This window comes from Pezoporus flaviventris, unplaced genomic scaffold, assembly GCF_033815535.1.
Source record: "Pezoporus flaviventris isolate CSIRO_AGI_PZ_B2104156 unplaced genomic scaffold, CSIRO_AGI_Pfla_v1 ptg000037l, whole genome shotgun sequence".
In the NCBI taxonomy this organism is placed as follows: domain Eukaryota; kingdom Metazoa; phylum Chordata; class Aves; order Psittaciformes; family Psittacidae; genus Pezoporus; species Pezoporus flaviventris.
In genome coordinates this window covers 17,842,266-17,864,252 of record NW_026892585.1, presented here as the reverse complement: position 1 = coordinate 17,864,252, position 21,987 = coordinate 17,842,266, and the positions used below count along the sequence as shown (strand labels likewise).

The 21,987-nt window shown below is 39.4% G+C and overlaps 2 protein-coding genes across 6 annotated transcripts in view; both read right to left on the bottom strand.

The window, feature by feature from the left end:
• The window catches only part of GALNT15 (polypeptide N-acetylgalactosaminyltransferase 15), a 115,771-nt gene that overhangs the window by 51,819 nt on the left and 41,965 nt on the right, over positions 1 to 21,987 (bottom strand). The window lies entirely within an intron of this gene.
• OXNAD1 (oxidoreductase NAD binding domain containing 1) lies at positions 3,342 to 20,793 on the bottom strand. 5 transcript variants are annotated; one of them, XM_061464890.1, is made up of 10 exons: positions 19,160 to 20,791; positions 18,341 to 18,386; positions 18,089 to 18,245; positions 17,760 to 17,823; positions 14,181 to 14,287; positions 10,457 to 10,598; positions 7,470 to 7,506; positions 7,264 to 7,364; positions 4,387 to 4,495; positions 3,342 to 3,723 (listed from the first exon to the last, which is right to left on the bottom strand). In XM_061464890.1, the coding sequence occupies exons 1-10, from the start codon at positions 19,190 to 19,192 to the stop codon at positions 3,569 to 3,571; spliced, it is 951 nt and encodes a 316-aa protein (XP_061320874.1). In that variant the 5' UTR covers positions 19,193 to 20,791; the 3' UTR covers positions 3,342 to 3,568. The 5 variants fall into 5 exon arrangements, with proteins under 5 accessions (XP_061320874.1, XP_061320876.1, XP_061320873.1 ...); XM_061464892.1 differs by having other exon boundaries at positions 7,264 to 7,361; XM_061464889.1 differs by having other exon boundaries at positions 7,264 to 7,506; positions 14,184 to 14,287; positions 19,160 to 20,793.

Sequence of the window (21,987 nt, the reverse complement as noted above, 5' to 3'; positions counted from 1 at the left end):
AGCCTCTGCTGGCTGAGAGGTGCCTGTGATGCCACGTGTTGCAGCTGACTCTAATCAGGACCTTACCTGGACGCTGAAGGGGGGAGAAAGGCTTTTCCATTTAGTTGCTTTCTCTTATTCACTCTAAAAGCTCCTAAAATGAGGTAATGATGACTGAATAGCGACTCTGCTTCCAGTTAATGAATGCAAATCCTATAGGAATACTTTATATTCATTGTACCAAATGAGCACGCAGTGAACTGGTAAAGTGTGTGTCACGAGAAGGAGAGAAAGACTTGGTCTAATAAGGCTGTAGCACTAGGTAACTGCGATCTATCTCACTAAGTTTAAATGTGTAGATGGAGACACGTTGCATGCCTCATTTTATTGGAAAAAAAAAGAGAAGTATCAGTCTGCTTTTTCTGTGTAGTTGCCCCTGAGCTGATGGCACAAATGTAAGAGGAAAAAGCAGTTTCTAATATGCCACGTTATGGTTCAGTGATGTGATGAGGATGTTTCTCCACCTCAGTAGCTGCTGAAGAGCAGGGTTTGCTCTCTGTTCCCACCAGTGTGGGCTAATAGCACATTCATTTAATTACTTGTAGAGATATCTTCATGTATAGGAGAATTTTCTTTCTTTTTTAATTATTTATTTATTTCCCTTTCCCTCTCTTCAATTACAGAATCACAGGATGGTTTGGAAGGGACCTTAAAGCTCATCCAGTTCCAAACCCCTGCCATGGGCAGGGACACCTTTCACTAGACAAGGTGCTCTAAGCCTCTCAAGTCCAACCTGGCCTTGAGCACTGCCAGGGATGGGGCAGCCACAGCTTCTCTGGGCAACCTGTGCCAGGGCCTCACCACCTTCATGTTAATTCCTGATATTTAATTACTATGGAGTCGGATCCAGTAACATAGTTTAAGGTGAAACTGCTGTTTTGCCACAAGACCACTAGACTCTAGGCTAAAGATGAGTCTTCTAAAATATTCTTAAGTGTCAACAGGAACAGGCTACGGAGGAAAAGGGATGTTAACACCTTCCCTGGCTTCCTGGCTCAGAAATGGCATTTATTCCCATTACAAACACGATGGCAAAAAGGAGTTCAGTGCCCTTTGGCAGGATTACCATGCGAGGTAAGAATGAACTTAGAGCTGAGGTTCCTGCTATTTGAGGTGGGGAGGTAAGGAATTGTTTTCTTCATCTTTCAACGTTCTCTGTGTGTGTTTAATGCTGCTCCTCAAGCGGGTGAGCCCATACAATGAGCGAGATGTGTCCTTGCCCCAAAGCACTGGTCTGATTATAACAGGGGATGACAGAAAGAGGTTAGAGGGAAAAGAGTAGGATTGCCGAGATAAGGGGGTCTGAAATGCCTTTTGTTAAATGGACATTTTGGTGCAAGGCTGAGGAGTGGTTTGTGAACGTGATGTCGCTTGGACTGAAGAAAGTCTGTGCATTAAGGGGGAAAAAAAAGGGTAAACCAGTTCATTATGCATGTAATGATTTAACAGTCATACAAAAACCAGCATTTAAAGGCTTCTTGGAACCTCTTTGTCATTACACTGATAAGCATGCAGGAGCATCATGCGTGGTTTTTATTTTAGGGCACCAGGACTTTCCAATAGCTATTAGTGCATGTTCCTAGAAAAACACCCAGCCTGCTTCCTCTAAGCACCAAGCTCTGACATGTCAATTGCCATCTCTGAGAACACAAACCACTGTGGTTTTATTTTCTGTGACAAGCACACTGTCCTATTTACATTCCAGAGTGAACAAACAAGGAACCATCCCCTGAAACGGGGGGACTTGGAAAGAATCTTCCTCATATGTGCGGGAGGGAATGTGATGAGACATCCCCCCTGGGGCTGCAGCCACAGCTCATTTTGGCTGCCTGTATTGCTGCACGCTACAGAAAAACAAACCTCAGTGGATGAGGCTGCAGGCACCAGAAGGTGAAAACTCACAGGCACTCTCTCATCATGGCACCCTCTTTGACTCCCAGGAAGCACTAGGACATTTCAGTTGTTCACTCAGCTTCTGCAACAACTGCAGCTGTACTCCTGTGCTGCAGACAAAAAAGGGGCTGCAGTTTCCCAGCAAGGTTATCACTGAGGCTTGAGGTGAATGTGGATGTGGCAGAAGGTACAAGCTTTAAAACCTATCAGAGACTCAGGTAAAAAGAGGTTAACGCTCAAAGCTAAACCCAGCATCCAGAGCTGAAATGACTCTCTGGGAGGACTAGAGCTGGGCTGCAGGCTGTTTTAGCCAGACACTGGAAGTTATGCTTGAAATATATAAAGTGCTGCACACCGACAGTACTGCTGCAGCCTGGGAATTGGGTGATGGGATCGGTATCTTTGCAACCTCTGTTGAAGGCGGAGCAGAGGGATGTTGAGAGCAAGAAACTTGCTGCGTTACCTATTTGGCTGTTGTCTGAAACGTAACTCAAGGAAAGGAGGCACTAACAAAGAGAAGGCCTTACATCTTTAGCATTTTTAATAATTCAATAATAATCTAAGCTTTTTAGTAATTTAAATGTTCCTTATTGAGGTCTTCAAATGTACAGTGGGAATCTCCATCACTTAAGGACTTGAACTGCCTACAGCAGTGTTTAACAAACTCATTATGGCTTTTTGTTAGTCCCATCATTGTTAGGATGAGTTTTTCTACAAGTTGGAGAAAGAAGCTTTATTCAGGAAGGGACCTGGGGTCAGTCACTGCACCCAGAGGTACACTCCTGCCTTGAAAGTGCAAACTCTTCAGAGACTCTTTTCCAAACAGAACAGGTGTCTCCTGGAGACTGCTAAAACTCAGTGCTGCAGCAGGATTATGGAGGTGCCCTGTCCCAGCTGCTTTAGAGGACGCGGCCTGTACAAGCTCAAGCTGGATGGGCTCTCACAGCACCAGCAACAGAGGCAGGTTCCCGTGAGTACCTCCCATCCAGCTCCATCAGAGGCTAACACTCAACACTCCTAGCTCCGGTCTGAGTCTGATTATGAAAACACGTCTTCTACTGTCAGCACAGTTGCCTTACTTAAATAAACCACATAAAAGGCAGGGTTTTTTTCTTTTAAGAAGACATGGCAAGAGGGAAGTCACAGCAACTTGACTTCTATAAAATATAAATGAAGGATACAGACCTGGGGAAGGCAGTGTGTTGTCATTAGCACAACAGCTTGGAGCAGAGTCAGAAGTTGTGGCCTGAATTATTATTTGTTATAAACTTACCTGGCCCTTCTGCACAACTAATTCTCTGCAACTGCTGAATCAGGCACTCCACAGCTTTCAAGAAGCTGACTAACAAACAAGTGAATAAAGTGAAAATATGCTGCTACCCGTAAGAAGTTAAGCAGCCCATCAAAAAAACAGAACAGTTGATGTCTTTAATATAAAATCATTTTTTCCCCCAAAGCAGCAGCATTACAGTTGTATTATGGTTACTTTAAAAGAACATTCTCATGATTGAGGACGTATTCCTGTGTGAAATAATAGAATCTTCCAAATAATTCATAGTCCATTTCTGTACATTTTAGCTTATCAAAATACACTAGAAAAAAAAACAGTATCATCTTCTCTGTTCAGCAGGTGTCACTACCACCATTTCTCAAAGAAAATACAGTTTCTAGGAACACCAATGTCAGACAGGAGTTTGGATATGGATTCTATCATCGGAGGTGGACCGCAGATGTACCATACAGTATCCTTGGATACATGTTTTTCTAGATCCTTTTCAGATATTCTTCCCTCTGACAAAAAAGAAGTAGGAAACAAGAAAAGAAATATTAATGGGGAAGTAATTTCAAAGAGAATGACTGGGTTGAGGTATTTTAAGCTCTCATCTCTTAAAAATGCCCAGCCTGTTGAAGGATAATCGCTACCAAGATTGGAGGCTTCCAAACCCATTTGCTCTTCAGGGGATTTCGGTACTTCCAGTTCGAAGGCATAGGGCATTAGTCACTGAAGAGGAACATGGTTTACGTATGACTAAAAATCCCACGTTCAGATGAAAAAAAACAGGTATCTCTAACACAAATGCAACAGAAGGGGAAATGTGAAGTGTCCCTTAGAAGCAGTTAGCTTCTCCTTCATCAATCCCACCTTCAGCAAAGTAAACACTTTGCTTAATAGTTTCTGGAATAAAATTTGTAGTGGGAAATTCTTGTATAAAGCTTGGAATTAACAGAGGAGGGTTATTAGAAATGAAAACAAAAACTGCAAAGGTAAAATGTTTCTGCAAAGCACAATACATACAGTGAAATTATTTAGGTTTAACTTGCATCTCATTTTGAATCTTTACATGTAAAAATACTACTATGCATATAGCTAAATTATGCATTTAACTTCATCCTCTACGATGTAACCAAATTTAGACTGTAGATATCGTGGCTGTACCTTGCCATGATCTTTACCTGTAACATGTGGCTGAAGCTCTTCACAGATGGGTGAGCTCTGCTGGGTGACGTGGAAATGACACATGATCTTTCCAGGAAATGCATTCATCAAACCAAGAATGTTTTTCTGTAATGTTAAACACTCACTTACACCACAGGCCAGTAAATCAGAGCAGATGTCTGCCCACAGTCCCACAACACTGGTGATTATTACCCAGCACCAAGACTATTGCATTTCTGCACTGAGACCTCAATGGACTTGACTTCACAGCACTGACCTGCACACGTACACAGAATTTCCATAACTGGAATGTGAATACACTGCCAGCTGTGTTGTCAGCGCTCCTCTCCTATTTTACACTAGGTTGCAATTTGTAAGATTTGGACCCAAGAACCATTTATGTCCTTTGATGACTTCCACCACATACAAATTCTCATTATTTAGATCCTTCCACATCTGTGGGTTTTCCATTTAAAAAACAAAACTCTGCAGTGTGCATTTACCACTTGCTAGGAACTTTTTGAATCTTGTCTGCTTTATCTGGTAAGATTACTGGGTCCTTTACTCTTTCTCTCATGTTCTCCAACGAAAACCAACTACAGTGTAATGCTATTTTTCCAGAAAAGAAACTGTAATTTTCAGTTCCTTAAGTCACAACTGTGATAGTTCCCACCAAAACCCCAGCAGCTGAAGTTCAAATCACAGTAAAAAATAATCTGTCAGTCAGATGCTGCGCTTAGTTCTGAACCCAAGATGTAGTTACTGCCTAGACTCTGTGCTAGTCGGGATTTTCACCGCAGGAATGGACACTGGACATTCTTTCTTCAAATATCCCGAAACAAAAAATAATGTCTACTCTGTGAAGAGGTAAATTAGCTCATTTTGTTATGTGTTTGCATACCCAGTAATTATTACAGTGGACAGTCTGCCATAGCTTGCTTAACACAATCCCCCAGACAGATTCTATTTTACAGACAGATCTAGTTTCTGATTTCCTAAGAAGCCACAGCGTGACAAGCAGCACAGACAGACAGTGCCATTCACTGTTCCACCAGCACCTGCTTTCACTTTCTGGATGTGACTCTAAACTTCAGTCTCCTTCATGTGGAAAAATGTAGAATTTGATAGCACCTTTGAAACTAACCACGTCCTCTTGATTTAAAGTCCTAGGCCTCGGCCACAAAGCGTGCCTAAGGTAGGACTTAACCTGCTTAAATAATCCTGCAGTCACTCACAACACCTTTTAGTAACCCATCACTCTCTAATTCAGTGACATGGACACAAAGTGGCAAATACACACATGATATCAACCACCGAAGTACCATTTTCTAGTATCCTAAGGCAAGAGACAGGCTCTCCAACCAAATGAAGGAGAATTTCAACAGCTTATCAGCTCTTTGCAGCCTGGTAATTTAGTGTACATAATGAAGCTGACCACTAAGGGAATTCCCTGAGGAAAAAGGCCTAGCCCCAGCATCCCAGCCAGAATAAGGAAATACGGGTCACGTTCATTCCACATGAAATCAGGAAAGCCCAGCTAACTGCCATCTCACAGTAGCAAAGTTAGGATGCCATCTCTTTGTCATTCTAACACTTTGCTTCTGCCATTTTAAACAACGGGATTTCCAGCAGCACACACAGTGACTCTGCCTGTGAAATGACAGCACAGCCAACATGAGGATTAAACCGATTACATCAGCATCGTCCTCCATCCCTGTCAGCCTACACACAGCTGCTTCTGCAGGGAACTGGTCCTTCAAACCATTAGTGACAACCAAGCAGTTCCTCCTGAAGAGTTATACAGATGTATCTCACAACAGCATAAAGACTCGAGGGATCCTCAGTTCCTCAATCCTCTGCACAGGAGATATTCCATATACATGTTCTGGACTTGAGGGGAAGGATGTACTTTAAGCACTGTGACATTATTGTGCTCTCTTCTGTCCCAGAAGCATTAACACAAAAGCTTTGCTGTCGTAACACTGCTGAAGTGACACTTACTTAGGAAATGTTAGTTCCTGCACTGAAATAAATTCAGTGTATGCTTAGAACAGGCTGGGAGATCACTAGCTGGCCAAACAGAAGAGTAGGTAGGTTCCAGTGCTTCTAACAACAAACATGATTTTCCAAAGGAAGCAATCAATCACAGTGCCAATACAGAAGAAAAGGTAATGATGGATCCTACACACGATTTCTGGGATCATGATAAATTTTCACCTCTTTCTTACAATCAAAATCTTTCAGTACTTCAAAAGAAATTTCAGTCATTAGGGATGATTTACCGAAACTCTGCTAATTTGACCCTACAATGTTACTGGTGAACCTTAATGGCCGAGTGTGACAACTATCTTTAACTGCTAAGTAAATGTTACTGACACACTGTATAAGCAATTTTACAACTAGGTATAAATCCTTCATTCATAAACTAGTACCCGATAATAACTAAACTAATGCATTATCAATAAAGCTCCCCTATTATATTGGGAGCTATCTCCTTTGGCTATAGTTGCTCTTGCTAGTCTTTAAGTTCAATACAATCTATACTGAGACTGTGGTTACAGTGTTTTAGCATACAGCATTATGTATACTATTAGTGTGTGTATATATATTATATATAATCTTTCATACACTATAATGCTTTTATGACATGATAGTAAAATGTAACTGACTTAGTGCAGTCAATGAGACCAGGTATGTCCAATAACACGTTTCATTTGTCCACTGGCATAAGTAACAAAACACACATGGGGTTAGAAGCATAAAGTGAATTTTGAATGTGTTTGTGCAGTGTCTTCCACAGAGGGGCTCTCTGGAATTTGGCAACAGGATGATACACACACTAATAGCTGAGTATCTGAGATCTACATTTAAAAAAACCCCAACTTTTAATTTACCTTAAATAAGAGTTGACTTGAATTTTTTGCACTGTAGTACAGCTTCACTGTTCCCATTTTGTATCCATTTCCTTTACCCTCTTGGTATCCATGCAGATCTGCTATATGCAGCAGTATAGAAAACAATGGGTTAATTCCAACACCCCCTGCTATCAGCACTAGTTTTACAGGGGAGTCACCAGGCTGAGGATCAAAGAAGAAATCACCTCCCACTCGCAGGGCAACTTCTGAGTCAAGAGTACACTAGGATGGAAAAGAAGACATTTACTTTCAAAACTCAAAGCAAAAGCTGAAATACACTTCTTCTTGCACCACAGTCACAAGACTCTCTGGGCTGAGATTTTTATTGACCAGTGAGGGAAAGCTGAAACAGTTCAGACAGCTGGAAACCATGTTTGTTTTAGTCTGCTTCAGTGTCTCTAGGGATCTAGTTCTCCTTTCAAAAGTTTCACTCTTCTGATAAGGCAAGATGATGACTCCCCCTTTCCCCCCCATAAGAGCTGGGACAGGAGTGATTCATGCAAGAGTTTTTCCATAGCAAGATGCGGTTGTGAAAACCCGAGGTTAATGTGTGAGATCACACTTTTACCCAGACCCAGCCTCATGTCAAAAGAGGCCTTGCTATGAGGTCAGAGAAGGAAGCCAGAATGAGTGGCACAGATGCAGGTTTTCCATCCCCATTCCTGAAAAAATAAAAACCACCCAAAGTGAAGCAAGTATCCATGAGAATATTCCTGCAGAACCCCTTTGGCATTTCCAACTTCAGAGTTGCAGAAGAAGAAAAAGCGGGGGAAAACCACCTCTCCTCCTCTCCACTTATACGTAAGAAATTTTTTCTTACAGAAATTTGCCAAAGCTTGTTATTTTGATGCATGGAAAACTAAAGCTGCAGCAAAAAAAATCCCCATTTGGGTCAGCATTTTCTCAGTAACCCAGGACCACATCCCGCAATGAAGGGTGAAACTACAGTACAGAGAAGTCAGGTGAGTTCTCCCACCTCACTGCAAGCTCACAGAACAAATTGGAGCTGAAAACAGAATTCATTTCAGGCCATATACTGGGTTTAAAAAACAAAGAGCAGAGGAAACCAAAGAAGTTGGGAAAGGAGAAGGGAAAAAAGAAAAAAAGGAAAGCTACAAGAACTGCTGAAAACCTGCAATGAATCACTTACAGAACAAAAACACTGCCTCCAAAAACTGCCGGTATCAGGAAGCGGTAATTGAACAAAAGGACTTCCATTAATGACAAGTGTACAGTAAGCAAAGGTCTAAACACCTAACAATTCTACCAGGAAAAGGGAGGAGGCTTTTGGACACGGGTACTGCACACAGCACAGAGGTTCCTGAAGTGGTGAGCACAGCCAGTAAAAAAAAGTTTTCTGCCTTTCTTAATTACTGCATAAAGTATTTGCTCTCAATGAGAGCGTAAGACAATCAGCATTCATTAGCTAAAACTAATTTGTCTTCCCCTTTCCAATGTACGCTGCCAAGCTTTCCCATGTTTGATTCTGGTTGAGAGACGCACGAGTCCAGAAGTGTTCCAAATTCATGTGGCAGGAGTACATAGGACATGGTACCCTTTATGGAAATAGACATTTTTAGGGAGAAACACAATCTCATTATTGTCTGATCTGCCTCCTTAACCAGCCAGAACTCATCAAGACTGGACATAGCACACAGGGAGAATCTCTCTTAACCAGGAGTCTCCTATATATTTCAGTGCTTCGGCCATGGCAATGGTAACAGTAAGTCAGTATTCAAGAAAAAAAGCCAAACAATAAGACTCTGGAGTAATATGGTGAGAAAGTGTCCTTTTGCCCACTTTGTACATAGAGCACTGAAAGAGTTCATGCAGAGAAGTGAAGCAATCAATACATTACATGTGCATTTTTCTAAAGAAAAGGCTATGAATCCCTACAGTGATAAAATACACTGTGCTAAAAGTTATGGTTTTATATATAGTAGTATTAAAAATTAAACACCCCTAAAAACCCAGGAACAGTGAGTAAATGAGTACTATTTCCATAACATCTTTTACCCTGAGGTACCTTCTTTCAGAACTAACTTCTAAACAATTAAGTACCAGACTTTTCTCATCACATACACAACCTTCTAAATTCTGCATCAAAAATCCCAGAAGAGTCTTCAGAAACTGGGAATGATGAAGTTAGGCTTTCCTATTCTCTTAAGGAGCAGTATCAAAAGCCAGACAAACCTCTTAGGCATTACAGGGTCTGCTGGCACGTGCACTCAAAGTCCTGCACAACATTGCAAAAAGGTTATTCTGTTTATGTTCCAGTGGAGATAGATAACTTGATATGACACCAGTTAAAATCTACCATGTGGATGGTCACATGCTCAGTACTAGATTAGCACCACTCTGCATGTTCTTGATTCTATTAAATTTGCATCAACGTTTATTATAAGTGTTGGCCACTGAACAAAACTGCAGCATTTGTAAGGCTACAAGAATCTGCCAATTTAAGCTTTGCAGACACACTTAAGAAATATAAATGCCAGGCTGGGAACAGTAAATAGGACAGATCATATGTGGTTGTGAAAGAACAAAAGCTGATAGGACAGATCACCTATGAAATATGATCAGCAACAGATATAGGACTCTTCTGATTACAACTAAATGGGGTAAATGGACAAACAAGGGACTGCAAGAGGCCAAAGTGTCAGACTTCACTTTTAATACAGCAAAAGTCAAGCCTTGGGTTACGCCAGTATTACAAGAATACTGCATGTTTAAACAAATACTATAGAAATTCTGAAGTATTCTGCTGGTTTATCATTTCAGAAAAACTGTTCTAAATATCTCCCTTTGCTCTCCCTTAATTATCTCTATTTGTATTCATCTGACGATGATTCCCAGTTTGTATTTGTTGAAATAGGCAGGAACCATGGCAAGTTACCAGATGTAACTCTGCAATGTGTAACACAGCCTGCTCTCAGGGACACAAATTAGAAGAGAGGGTTTTCATCCAATTTAACATCCAATTTCAGTCCCTTACTGAACAAAAGATTTGAAGATTTACATTGTATTAAAAATGGTTGAATAATTCAACGGGAGGTTTGCAGTTAATAGCAAAATGTGGTCTGAAATCACACACACCAGTTCCTCCATATTCCCCCTCCTCAAAAAAATAAAGAAAGATAAAAAAGCAGCCAGATCTCACAGTCTTATTTACCTCAGTGTGAATCCAGTGGGCAGGAGGATGATCAGTGTGCTTTACTGCCAGCTCTAATATTCCTTCTCGTTTCAACAGGCCAGGGCTTGAACACATTGAGAATCCCCCAACTACAGACATTCCAGGAATAAAGAAATCAACCCTAAAAATAGATCAGAAACAAAAGCCTCAAAAAACATAAAAAGCCAACAACCCCAAACATGGAAAACAATAACCACAATCACATGGCTGCCCTTGCTTGTTATCCTTTCTGTACAAAAACATCTTCATTTCCACAACACAGCTTTTCCAAAGAAGGACTTGATCTTGAGTAATGCAATTTCCTTAGAATTATTTTCATCTAGAAACATGTCACCACCTTTGTTAAACTAGCAGGTTTTTAAACCATTCTACTTTTGGCGTTAGATGCCACATCTTCCAACAGACTGGAATTCTGAGTGTTTAAATAAATTATTTGCATATTAAACCAAAACCACAATATGGTCCGATAAGAGTGGCTTAAATCCCACTCCTTCTGGTCCCTTTGGTGGGCTCTTCAATTTTCCAGCATAAGAAGATTGGGAAACTAATTTTAGGGAAATGACCTTAGATTAAACGCTTTCTTTTTCAGGAAATATGAAATACCTGAAGTAATACCTCAGTCTGCACAGAATTCCTCATGTGAGAAGGCAGAGCCTAGCAGCAGCATCGCTTTACCTGCGGTGCCCTCTGGTGGCAGCCATCTCTTGAGAGGAATTTGGAATGAATTACTGCAAGTTTTTTACAGTTGAAGTAAAGCAGATTACTTCTACAGATGGGATTCTACAGATTAGAAGGCGAGACACGGCTAAGCTTTTGCAACACCAACAGTTAGAGAGTAGGGAGGGCAAGTCACTAACACATATGAGCTATAATTTATTTTCATAAACGTAAGGCTTTCATATTGCAAATAGCATCAGGAAAAGTTAGAAGCTGGTTTATGATCTAGCATTTAAACTCCTCTGTGTTGCATACGTGTTTAAATACTTTGGTTTTCTACAGTACATGACAAACTCCCTGTATTTCAAAAGAAAACTAATGTTTAAAACTAATTGTGCTGTTCCACTTAGGAACCAAGTAGACTGGTAAGCAATGCCAAATACTACAGAATCGTTATGCAATCCAAGCCCGAGTTAGACTGGTTCAGTATTAGTTAAATGAGAATACAACAAGAAATACAGACTGCAAGGCTGTATTCCTCATGGTGATCACAAATTCCTGAGGGAGGAGAAAAGCCCTTGGAACAGTTCACTGCTTTTAAAGAAAGAATCTTGTCTGCTTACTCTCCACAAAGCTTCACCCTTCTAAGAAAAAGTTCCTCTCTTTCTCTTGAAGCATGTACAGTGATATACACAATATTACAGTGATATCACTTTTAACTTTATGCTTGATGGTGTATAAAGGTATCTGACTGCAAATGAAAAGTCAGTAACAAAAACAGTTGAGAAGGCTTCTCCAGCCCCACTGACCATGGGCTCAGCTTTCTAGGTAATAAGGATCTAAGAGATTAGAAAGGACTCTTGTATTGCAGCATTTATTGTATCAAAGAACACCACAAGATGCTACTAAAGCTCTTTACTACCCTCTGGTGGAAAATAATCTTACTACGTACATTAATGAAAAGGAAAAAGGAAATTACATTTATGCTGTAAAGTAACAGCTTACATTTAAATCAAAATGTTCTACTTGAATATAAGTGAAATATTATCTGTGCCTGCTGAGGAAACATACACACAAAACCAAACATTGCTGTAAAACACAACTCAAATGTACTTTTTGCCTTTCTAAAGTACTAGCGTAGGTGTATGTTTCTTTTTATATTAGTATTTCTTTCCCAGTTACATAAATATATGAAATTTCAGGGCATGGTATACCCTATTATAATGGACTGGCTTCTATTTCTGATGGCCTGCCTCATCTTAAGTTGTGTGGGGAAAGATACGAGGACTCCCTAAAGAAATGCTATCTGTGACAGCTGAAGTAAGAAGAGCAGTGGGAGTGAGGAGGGAGGAAACAAAAAACCAAACTATATAAACCCACAACAAGTTCAGGTCTGAAAAGATGTAAAATAGATTTGACGGTGTTTTTTCATTTCCATCCTTTTAAGGGAAAAGCCAAATCTTTGAGAAACAAATAATAATTAGCAATTGTTTGATCAGAAACATTAAAACCATAACACTACTTCTTCAAAGTATTTATAACATGCATAGAATCATAGAATCGTTAGGGTTGGAAAGGACCTTAAGATCATCTAGTTCCAACCCCCTGCCGTGGGCAGGGACACCCTATGCTAAATCATATCACCCAAGGCCGCATATACCTCGATGCATGTTTTAGTAAATCAAAATGGGCACCAGCAACAGGTCTCTTCATTATTACTTGAAGCCAGATCAAGACCACTATCTGGCAGCATGCTTACAAAACAAATTCGCTCTTGCTTCTGAAAAACTTGGTAATTACAACACTTTCAAGAAACATACACATTTTGGTGACAATCTTTGTAACATCTTACTATAGCAAATTCTAACAAGTTGGCCTTTTCTACTCAGGAAATTGTGGCCTCATGTTTTGCAGAGTTCATCAAAAAATGCGACCACAGTTTACAGCTACAAGTATAGAAAAGTTGCTGTATACCTTACAATAGCATTAGAATACTTTCAAGGAAGAAGAAAATGAAAAAGAGTAATTATAATTAAAGCTTTCCCTTTTCAACATGATAATTTCTACAACATTTTTGGAGGGTAAATGCACTTTCCAAGTACTGGCAAGCAAGAATTTAATATGAGTCACTGCACATGTGCAAAAACTGCAGCAAATCACTCCACAAACAAATTATTGCAATCAACATCTTGTGTTCTGCTTCTAAATTTAAAAGCCAGCATATTAACACTACATGAGTAACATATGCTGTTAATACCCTAGCAGCTATACTTTGATTCCAGCAAAACCACTTTCAGATGGCCTAAGCCAATAAAAAGTTCAAGAACCTTTAAATGCCAAATGCCAGAAGCAACTACTCCTAGTTTTAAATTAATTTCTAAGAGGGAAAAAAAAAGTGATGGAGTGAGAGTATTTTAACAAGGGATGAAGACAAACATAAAAATCTACTATTTCCCTAGGAAAAAAACATTAAGGTTGCTTAAACAAACAGCTCATTATTTCAAAGGCTTAATAATTCCAGGGGGTTTTATTTTCAGGTTTGCTTATCTATATTTATTAATTTGACCTAACAGGCTTAATTTTCGGGGTGGAAACTTCTAGGGCAAGAAATAAAAGTTAACAGGCAATTTTGATTTAATTATAAACCCAAACTAAGTAACTTGCGAATCAGCAGTCTCAGCTCCACCATATAACTAGTAAATAAAGACAGTAAAGACAGCCTGCAGAATGAAGTGCAGTGTACTTCAAAGCACTCTTGAAGAAACAATGTAATATGCATAAACCAGAGGAAAATACCAAACAATCAAACTGAACATTTAAAGAATTAGTAGGTTTTGCTCTTTTTAAAATTACTATTAGCATATTTAATAATGGCTGGTTTAAAATTATGCCAAGTATCAGTTGGTTGACAGAGCACCCAGTAAGAAGACATTGTATTGTATCAATTAAGGATTTTTTCCAAGGCTCAAGTATCAGAAGCCTTTTAACATTCTATTACAGTGCACTTCTGCTAGTAATTTTCCTCTCAAATACTGGAAGATCTTACCACTGTCCTGCTTTGAAAGTAAAATCTTTATTTGTGATAGCCAAACGAAGCCTTTTGACTGTCTCCGATTCATTGCTGATTCCACACACTTTTGCTTGTGAAATTACCTAACAAAAGAGAATAAGACCTTGTGTTACATAGAGATCATTTGCAGCAAAAGTACTCCAGAAATCTGTGTATGAGAGAACATGCAAAATGATGGGTATCTGTGGCACGTCATTACCTAAAGCAGCAGCATTTTTTCACTAAGGTAGAGAAACAAAAATGGATTCACTTACACAGTCACTGAATGGAGAAATAGTTTTCTACTTACAATCCACCATGGCTGTCATTTTTGTCAGGGCTATTCAAAGATTGTGCACAAAGTTATTTCAGTTGAAGAGAATGTAACAATAAGGAGAAGCAATTGCTAGTTATCACTTCTCAGATTCTTTTGTCATCTGTACAAGCAATCACTCCTGTATCTTCCAGCAACAAAGTAAAAAGATCTCTGATACAGACTCACAAAGGAAACTTGTACAAGATCAGCTGCTACTGAAGAATTCCAGATCTGTATCTAGTTTCAAGTAATTAAATGCATTACTGAAAGATTATGCATTAATACATAGAGAATTAAGGAAAAAAAAAACAACAAAACACACCAATCAACAAGCCAACAACTCTTGTGTTACTGCATTTACACACATACCCATTTGACCACATGTATGAAGACAAGAAAACTAACACAAGCATTCATTGCTAGTTAACAGAAGAATTTTTGTTTGGCAACCAGATGGGGGGGGATGGCAGAGCCATACCTGACACCACTTTTAAAGAGTTTAAATAAGAATTAAGAGAAATATAATGCTTTTCTAAATGAAAAGCAGATTTTGCAATAGGACTGTTCATGGGGAGCATCCCACTTCAACTCTTTGATGCCTATCAGTACAGCATGGATTTTCATCCCCTCCCTGACCTTCACTTTCAGGTATTTTTGAGTTATAGTTATTAACCTTCTTCCTCTAAAAGAAAACAATACCCTAAGTATTTTCTACACAGGGCAATATACAGATTTTGCTTTGTTAATATATACTGGTGTCATTTACCACACCAGGAAGCACTAATAATACCACCACAACTCCACCACTGCTCATTTGTATAAGATCAAACAGATGAAAAAAAAACAAACCCCAAAACTTTAAGCAACTATCCTCTAATTTAAAACACATGGCAGGAAATTAATTTATTCATAAGGCAACATCTGAACACATCCACTGTCCCATTAAACAGCAGGACATGTACCAATTTAAAATGAAGTAGCATACATTTCTTTTCCACTTTAGCAGACAGTATTAAATGGGGACTGCAATCACTCTAAGTTAACGAGAAATGTCAGACCCATGACTTACATGCTTGTTCTGAGGGAGGAAACCATAAGTGCAGGAAATGGACATTAAGTTTGGATCTTCTTCATTCCCTTTTGTACTCCTCAGCACACTCCCTAATTTGTTCTTTGGCTGGTAGATCTAACAGGGCACTGGAAATTTAATTCTTCATCAGTATAAAGTTATTACAAAAATGAAATTTGAGCCAGGGTGATCGAAGGCATTCAACCAGTACTTTGCACCATCACAAGAGTATCCAACTGGCCCAAACCAAGGCTGCAGAGAGAAGGAAGAGGACACAAGACTCCAGACTTCATATTTCAAGAAAGGTTTTGGCAGGTTTTCCTTGCCCTGGTCCTTCACATTACCGCTCCTTAACAGGAACGATGTGTAGCATGTACACTAATGCAACACAGATCTATGGTTCTTTCATCTTTCTACAGGACTGAAATGGCCAAATAAGGCCATACAGAATGAGGGAAACCAACTGCTGATTACATGAAAATCAAAACCAAGCAGAGGATTAAAAAAAAACCCAGATTTTAAAGTGGTCACAAATGAAGTAACAAAAAATAAATCAAGCATTAAATAAAAAGGAAACAGCACAATCCTCCGATATGCTGAAAATTTGTGGTAGCAAAAACTGAGCCCTGCTCTTTCATCTGTCCCATTCAGCTTCCTTCTCTTCCTACGGCCTTACAGTTCCCATTCCCTGTTCAACCTCAGGGCTTCCAACACCTCATAAGGATCCATTTTCCACACATTTTCCAGGTACCTACTTTTTCTGCTCAGCATAAATGCTAAGCAACCCAAGCAATCAGAAATACCCAAAATAAAATAAACATGGTTGCAAAACTCAAAAGTGCAATCATTTTTTCCACGTCAGAAGCAAAGAAGAATGTGCATCTACCTCTGCCTGACTCTACACTCATTTTCTCCATGTACTGAGTTAATTTGGCATAAATTGGATTCTCCTGAGCAGCTGTATGTCCACATGCAATGCTAATTTGTACTCGAGGTGACATTAGGTGGGAGTAGCTCAGGCAGAGCTCTGAGACACATAGTTCCTAAAGCTGGCTCACACCTTGACAGCTCTGGTAATAAGCAGCACAAGGCTGCATTTGTATCATCCATCTACAGCCTGTAACAACTTCTGAATGTTCAGGTTTTGGAGGTTACCTACATATCCCCTCCACCCAGCTTCCTTTTGAGAAGGGAATTCACTGTGACGTATTCTCAACTATAGTTAGGGAAAAATCTAGCAGAGAGAAGAACCAAATTATACACACGAATGCACATTAACATCTGTGTAGTGTGAGAATAGATTGCCCTGCTGCATGACACATGCAAGACTGGCCTGTCATGTCTCTGCCTATTCAAGACAAAGAAGCTAACTAAATAATGGAGAAAAACTTGGCACTGTTTCCCAACTCCTGGGAATTAAAGATGGGATTTTTTCAGTGAAAAAAAGCACCCTACTAATCCTGAAAAGTCTAAGAAAAATGCAGAATTGTTTTGCTATTGAAACATTTTTGAGAATTGAAGTCATATTCTCCCAGTATTAAAAGATTTCTAAACATCTACTTCAGCTAATTACAGGAAGGAAATACCTGCATGAAATACAAGACTATGTTCACCTCTGAATGTTATGAAGACGATTGCTTACTGCACAAAACCAAGATCCAGAATAAGCATTTATGGATTTTGGTGGAGAATAATGATCTATCTTCCTTGTATGTGAATTAAATTAGAAACAAACTAAAGATCCTTTTTATAAGTGTCTATCATCTCTCCCCTCAAAATGTCAACACTTTTTAACCTTACCTCCTATATTATAAAAGGATATATTCCACAGTCTTTAGTTTCAACTTTGAACCAGAATTACAGCAAGCCATAAAAAACTGAGAAGCCTGTGTAGAGATCATGGGTATCCGTGTGCTTTTGTAACTTACCAGAATCCAAAAACTTGGCCAGAATTCTATCAAATTTCCTGTCCAATATAAATTAAACATCACCCACAGTTTTTATAACTCATTACATTCCACTCATTGACTGCAAAATACATTTCTTTTTATAACAGTATCAAATACAAAAAATGAGAAGAAAAAGAAGTAAAACAGACTCCAGCAGAAGACAATACGAAACCAAATGTAATTACCCAGTTTCTTCACACACACAAAAAAATTACTTACATCGTAAAGCACAGAACACTAACCTCCTGGCGAAAATTGTTTGCTGTCCTCTCTAGATGATCCATTTTCCTTTTTGATTTTATTGTGCTGCAACAAAAAGCCAACAAAGATAATTGTCATTCTGACAGCTGTGCTACTGTCCCTTACTGATACGAATTTCTATTAACATAACAATTTACCAGTGTAATCTGGACTACAGATGACATAAATCTAAGTAAGAATTAAGTAAAAATATATAATTGGGAGTTAAATAAGTATTTCTAGGTCTGTAATAATTTATCAGATTCATTTTGACAGTGTTACCATGACATTCTCTTTGGGTAAAAAGAGTTTTTGTCTGTAGATAACCCACCTGTTCACTGTGCAGTAACAAAAAGCAGAGTGCCTCAACACCACCAATGCAGAATGAGTGGGAAGAATTCTGCTGACACCTCTCAGTAACTGAGGAACAGTAAAACCCACATGAATAGTAGCACAAGCCATGATGACTGGGCCAGAACCACCAGCTCCTGAAAAATAAATATTTGTTAACTGAAATACACACTGTTTGACATGGCCTGTTTTCACCCTTTACTTTCTTTAAATCAGAAAGGCCAAAGCTCACCTGGAGCTGAAACTAGCAATAGACATAGAGGGCAACAAGAAGGAATCTGAAAAGTACAAAAGTATCATAAAGAATTGAAAATGTGCATCCATCAATTGAAAGGGAAGACAACCTTGTCACAGATGGTGTAGAAAAGAATGAAATACTCAATAGCTTTTCTGCCTCATTCTTCACAGACAAAGCCTGCACCCAGACCAGCAGTGTTTGGGAAGGAGAGGAATAAGTAGGAGTGGGGCCAGCAACTGCTTAGAGAAGCTGGATTTATTCAAATGCAGAGCCAGAGGGGTTACACTCAAAGGTTGCCAAGAGACACAGCTGACATGCTAGTGAGGCAACTGTGTGTTACCTATGAAAAACAGTTATCAGAGAAAGTCTGCAGTGGACTGGAAAAGGACCAATGTGTGGTCATTTTTTAAGAGAGGCAAGAAGCATTGCCTGTGTCCAGTCAACACCACCTCAGCCACTGGTGTGGGACACGCTCAAAGCTTGTCCCTTTAGCTGTATGAAAGCATAGAAAGTAATCAAAGAGATGCAACACAGATTTACCAACACCAAATTATATTTGGTAGATCTGAGCATCTACTGTGATGAAATGTGGTCACACAGTTAAGGGGACAGCAATGGATACAGTACACCTTGACTGACCTACAGGGCTTTTGACACCATCTTCCATGGCATACACATTAGGTAACTGAGGCCAGACAGACAGCTGGAATAGTTGAAAACTGCCTAGGCAGTCAGAATTGAAGACTTGATGGCTTCAAGTTGCTCCAGTTACTGTAAGAGTACCTCAGGATTGACAGAGTTCAACAAATTTACCAATAATTTGGATGATGAGACAGGATGTACCATCAGCAAACTTGCGGATGATACTAAATTAGAGGGACGGTTGACATGCTCAATGGTATACCTTCACTTCAAAGGGGCACTGAGAAGCTGCATGACTGGAAAACAGAAACCTCATGAAGTTAAAGTAGTACAAGAGTCTACACATGGAATTGGTTTAATCCAGTGCTATCAACTGTACTGCTCCAAGCAAGAGCTTTGGCTAGACGAGACACTGGGACAGAGAAGTTGTGGCTGCCCCATCCCAGGCAGTGTTCAAGGCCAGGCTGGATGGGGCTTGGAGCAACCTGGTCTAGTAGAAGGTGTCCCTGTGTGTGGCAGGGGGTTGAAAGTGGATGACCTTTAAGGTCCCTTCCAACCCAGACCATTCTGCGATTCTATGACACCCAAAAGTCCCTTCCAGCCAACATATCTGTGATTTTAAACGCTCAAACAATATTTATGTTTGAAAGAAGATCAAACACTGGATATGCATTCCCTTTCTGTTGGTAAAGAAAGGGTGCTGGTTGGAAATTTTTATAAACATTAAATAAAACTTTTTGTTTACAGGTTTATTTAGAAACATGTAAATCCCTCATTCTTCCAAATATCCTACATAATACCTAGACCTCTAACCAGTTAAGCAAGTGGCAGAGACTTACATGCACTGCAATGGACACATGGTGTGAAGCTTCAAAACTGCATACTCAAATACAGCTCTGACAGAGAAACTGACACATACAATATCCAAACAAAGTCAGAAACACCCCTCATTTACCAAGTGTAGGAAAAGGTTCATAGTAAGCCAAGAGATATTTCTCATTGCCTGTAAATATGCCTTTGTTTTTCCTGAAGTGGATTAGCATGATTCTCTATCGTATTATCACCACCTATCAAATTCTATTACTTCTATGATGCAGTCCCCTTGCTTCTTTAAAGCACTCTTAACCTTTTACTTCCAGTTACATGTCCTTTCCCACACTGTTTTAAAGCATGTAATTTATTTTCAAAATGTTTTTGTTTTTCATCTTGAATCCTCTGAAATGGCAACGATCCAGCCTGTTTAACTAATCAGGCCTATACTCTCTGGGCTTTCACTAACAGCTGCATTGGCTGGTCACTCAGTAATTTGTCTGTTTGTAATCATGTACAAATGGGAGGCAGAGCTTTCATAAATCAGTGTGCTCAGAAATGGAATACATTTACTGTAAGTGCTCAAAATGCCCACTTTCAAGCATAAGTACTTCCTGCAGCTTTTAACTGCCCATAATTTTTAATAGCTTTTTAGCATTTAATTCCACAGCAGCTTGCAACTTTTCAAAGCAGCAGTATTTAAAATTATTCTACCAGCAGTGAGCAAAATTACTTGTTTTATTTTTCCCCACAGCATACACAGAGTACTCTATTTAAACATTTTAGCATTTTCTACACACAAATGTGCAGAAACTATTGATACAAAAGTATTAACAATCTTGAAATATTTTAGCAAGGGAAGTACACATCCAGTGAAGAAACCGCATTCCTCTATCTCAGCACGTTCAGTCTGTAAATCCAGAATGCTCAAACATCACTGAGTTACTTAAATTCATGAGATCATTTTATGACCAGGTAGCACATCTTGGTTATATCCATCTATGTAATCTTTTTTTAGGCTTCTCACTTTTGAGTCGTGATTTCAAGCTTTTCGCTCTATCACATTAACTAATTCAAAGTAAACGAACCAGATTTGAAAGTGGTCATTCTTATGTAAGTTGTTTACACCAAGAGCCACGACTTTAATTAAATCACCACAACATCAAAATGAACCACATAATGCCTGATGCTTTGCTTTGGAGGCAAAAGAATGAGATCTACTTTCTTTCTTTTCTTTCTAAATCCTTCCAAACCCTTTCTGCAGTCAGTTTCTACTAAATGCAGCGACATCTGCTGGTAAATTAAGTGGCCTAACTTTAAAATCCAGCACAAAGGTTCTTGATTGTGTATTTCACACATTTCGTTTCATGCTGCTGCCAAGGTTGACAGTCACTTAAGGCCGGCCTCATTTTCATTTCCCCTGCTACCACTTGAAGAAGCAAGTGTGTTCAGTTCTACACATGAAAATGCAAAAAACCCCAAACAAAAGTTCAATATCAATACGTAACACTAAAAACAAAATGTCAGACTTATTTTACTGTAGCAGCTACAACTCTGAAGTCAAACCTGAAAGATCCTATTGATACAGACTATTTTAAGAGTGAGACTCTACCGTAAATTAAAATAACTCTAGAACAGTAGTTCAAGATACTTGTTCCATTTACATTATCATCAATTACGCTCCAATCCTCAAAGTCACAATAAAAATTAGTTGTAATTTTTCCTCTGCAAGTAATACATTCCAAAATCTCTTTTAATAAATCCTGGTTCTCCTTTGCCATACACGAGTCATGCCTTTAAAGAGCATGAACTGCCTCACCCCCATATCACCTCTGCAACCTTCTCTGCTCATCCATCCCCTCAGCACTTCCCTGCCCTTCAAGCACAGTGCTTCGGCCTCCCAAGCTCCTGTCCAGAGGGATGTTCTCCCTTTAAGTTTTATTCTCTTCTTACCCAAGTCCTTACAGAAATAGCCACTCTAAATACTCCCTCTTTCCTTTCCTCCACAGACAGAAATGGGTGCTGCGTTTGTATATGACTTTTCTCCTCACGTAAAATCAAGCAATTCACTCATGCTCCTTATCCTCTGACCCACTGGCCCTGGGTTAGTATCGCTTGAGATGTAGAACTGCATCTCTTCTTTTGGTCAGTCCTACGTCAGTATTATCTGAAGGGAGAGAGCTACTTTT

Excerpts from the sequence above, each read along its gene's own strand:
- OXNAD1 (XM_061464888.1), bottom strand. The coding sequence starts at position 19,192 with ATGGTACATCCTGTCTCATCATCCAAATTATTG. Across the intron at positions 17,824-18,088 it reads TGTTACTGCACAGTGAACAG|CACAATAAAATCAAAAAGGA; the intron begins GTGGGTTATCTA and ends TTTTTGTTGCAG. Across the intron at positions 3,724-4,386 it reads GCTTCAGCCACATGTTACAG|AGGGAAGAATATCTGAAAAG; the intron begins GTAAAGATCATG and ends CTTTTTTGTCAG.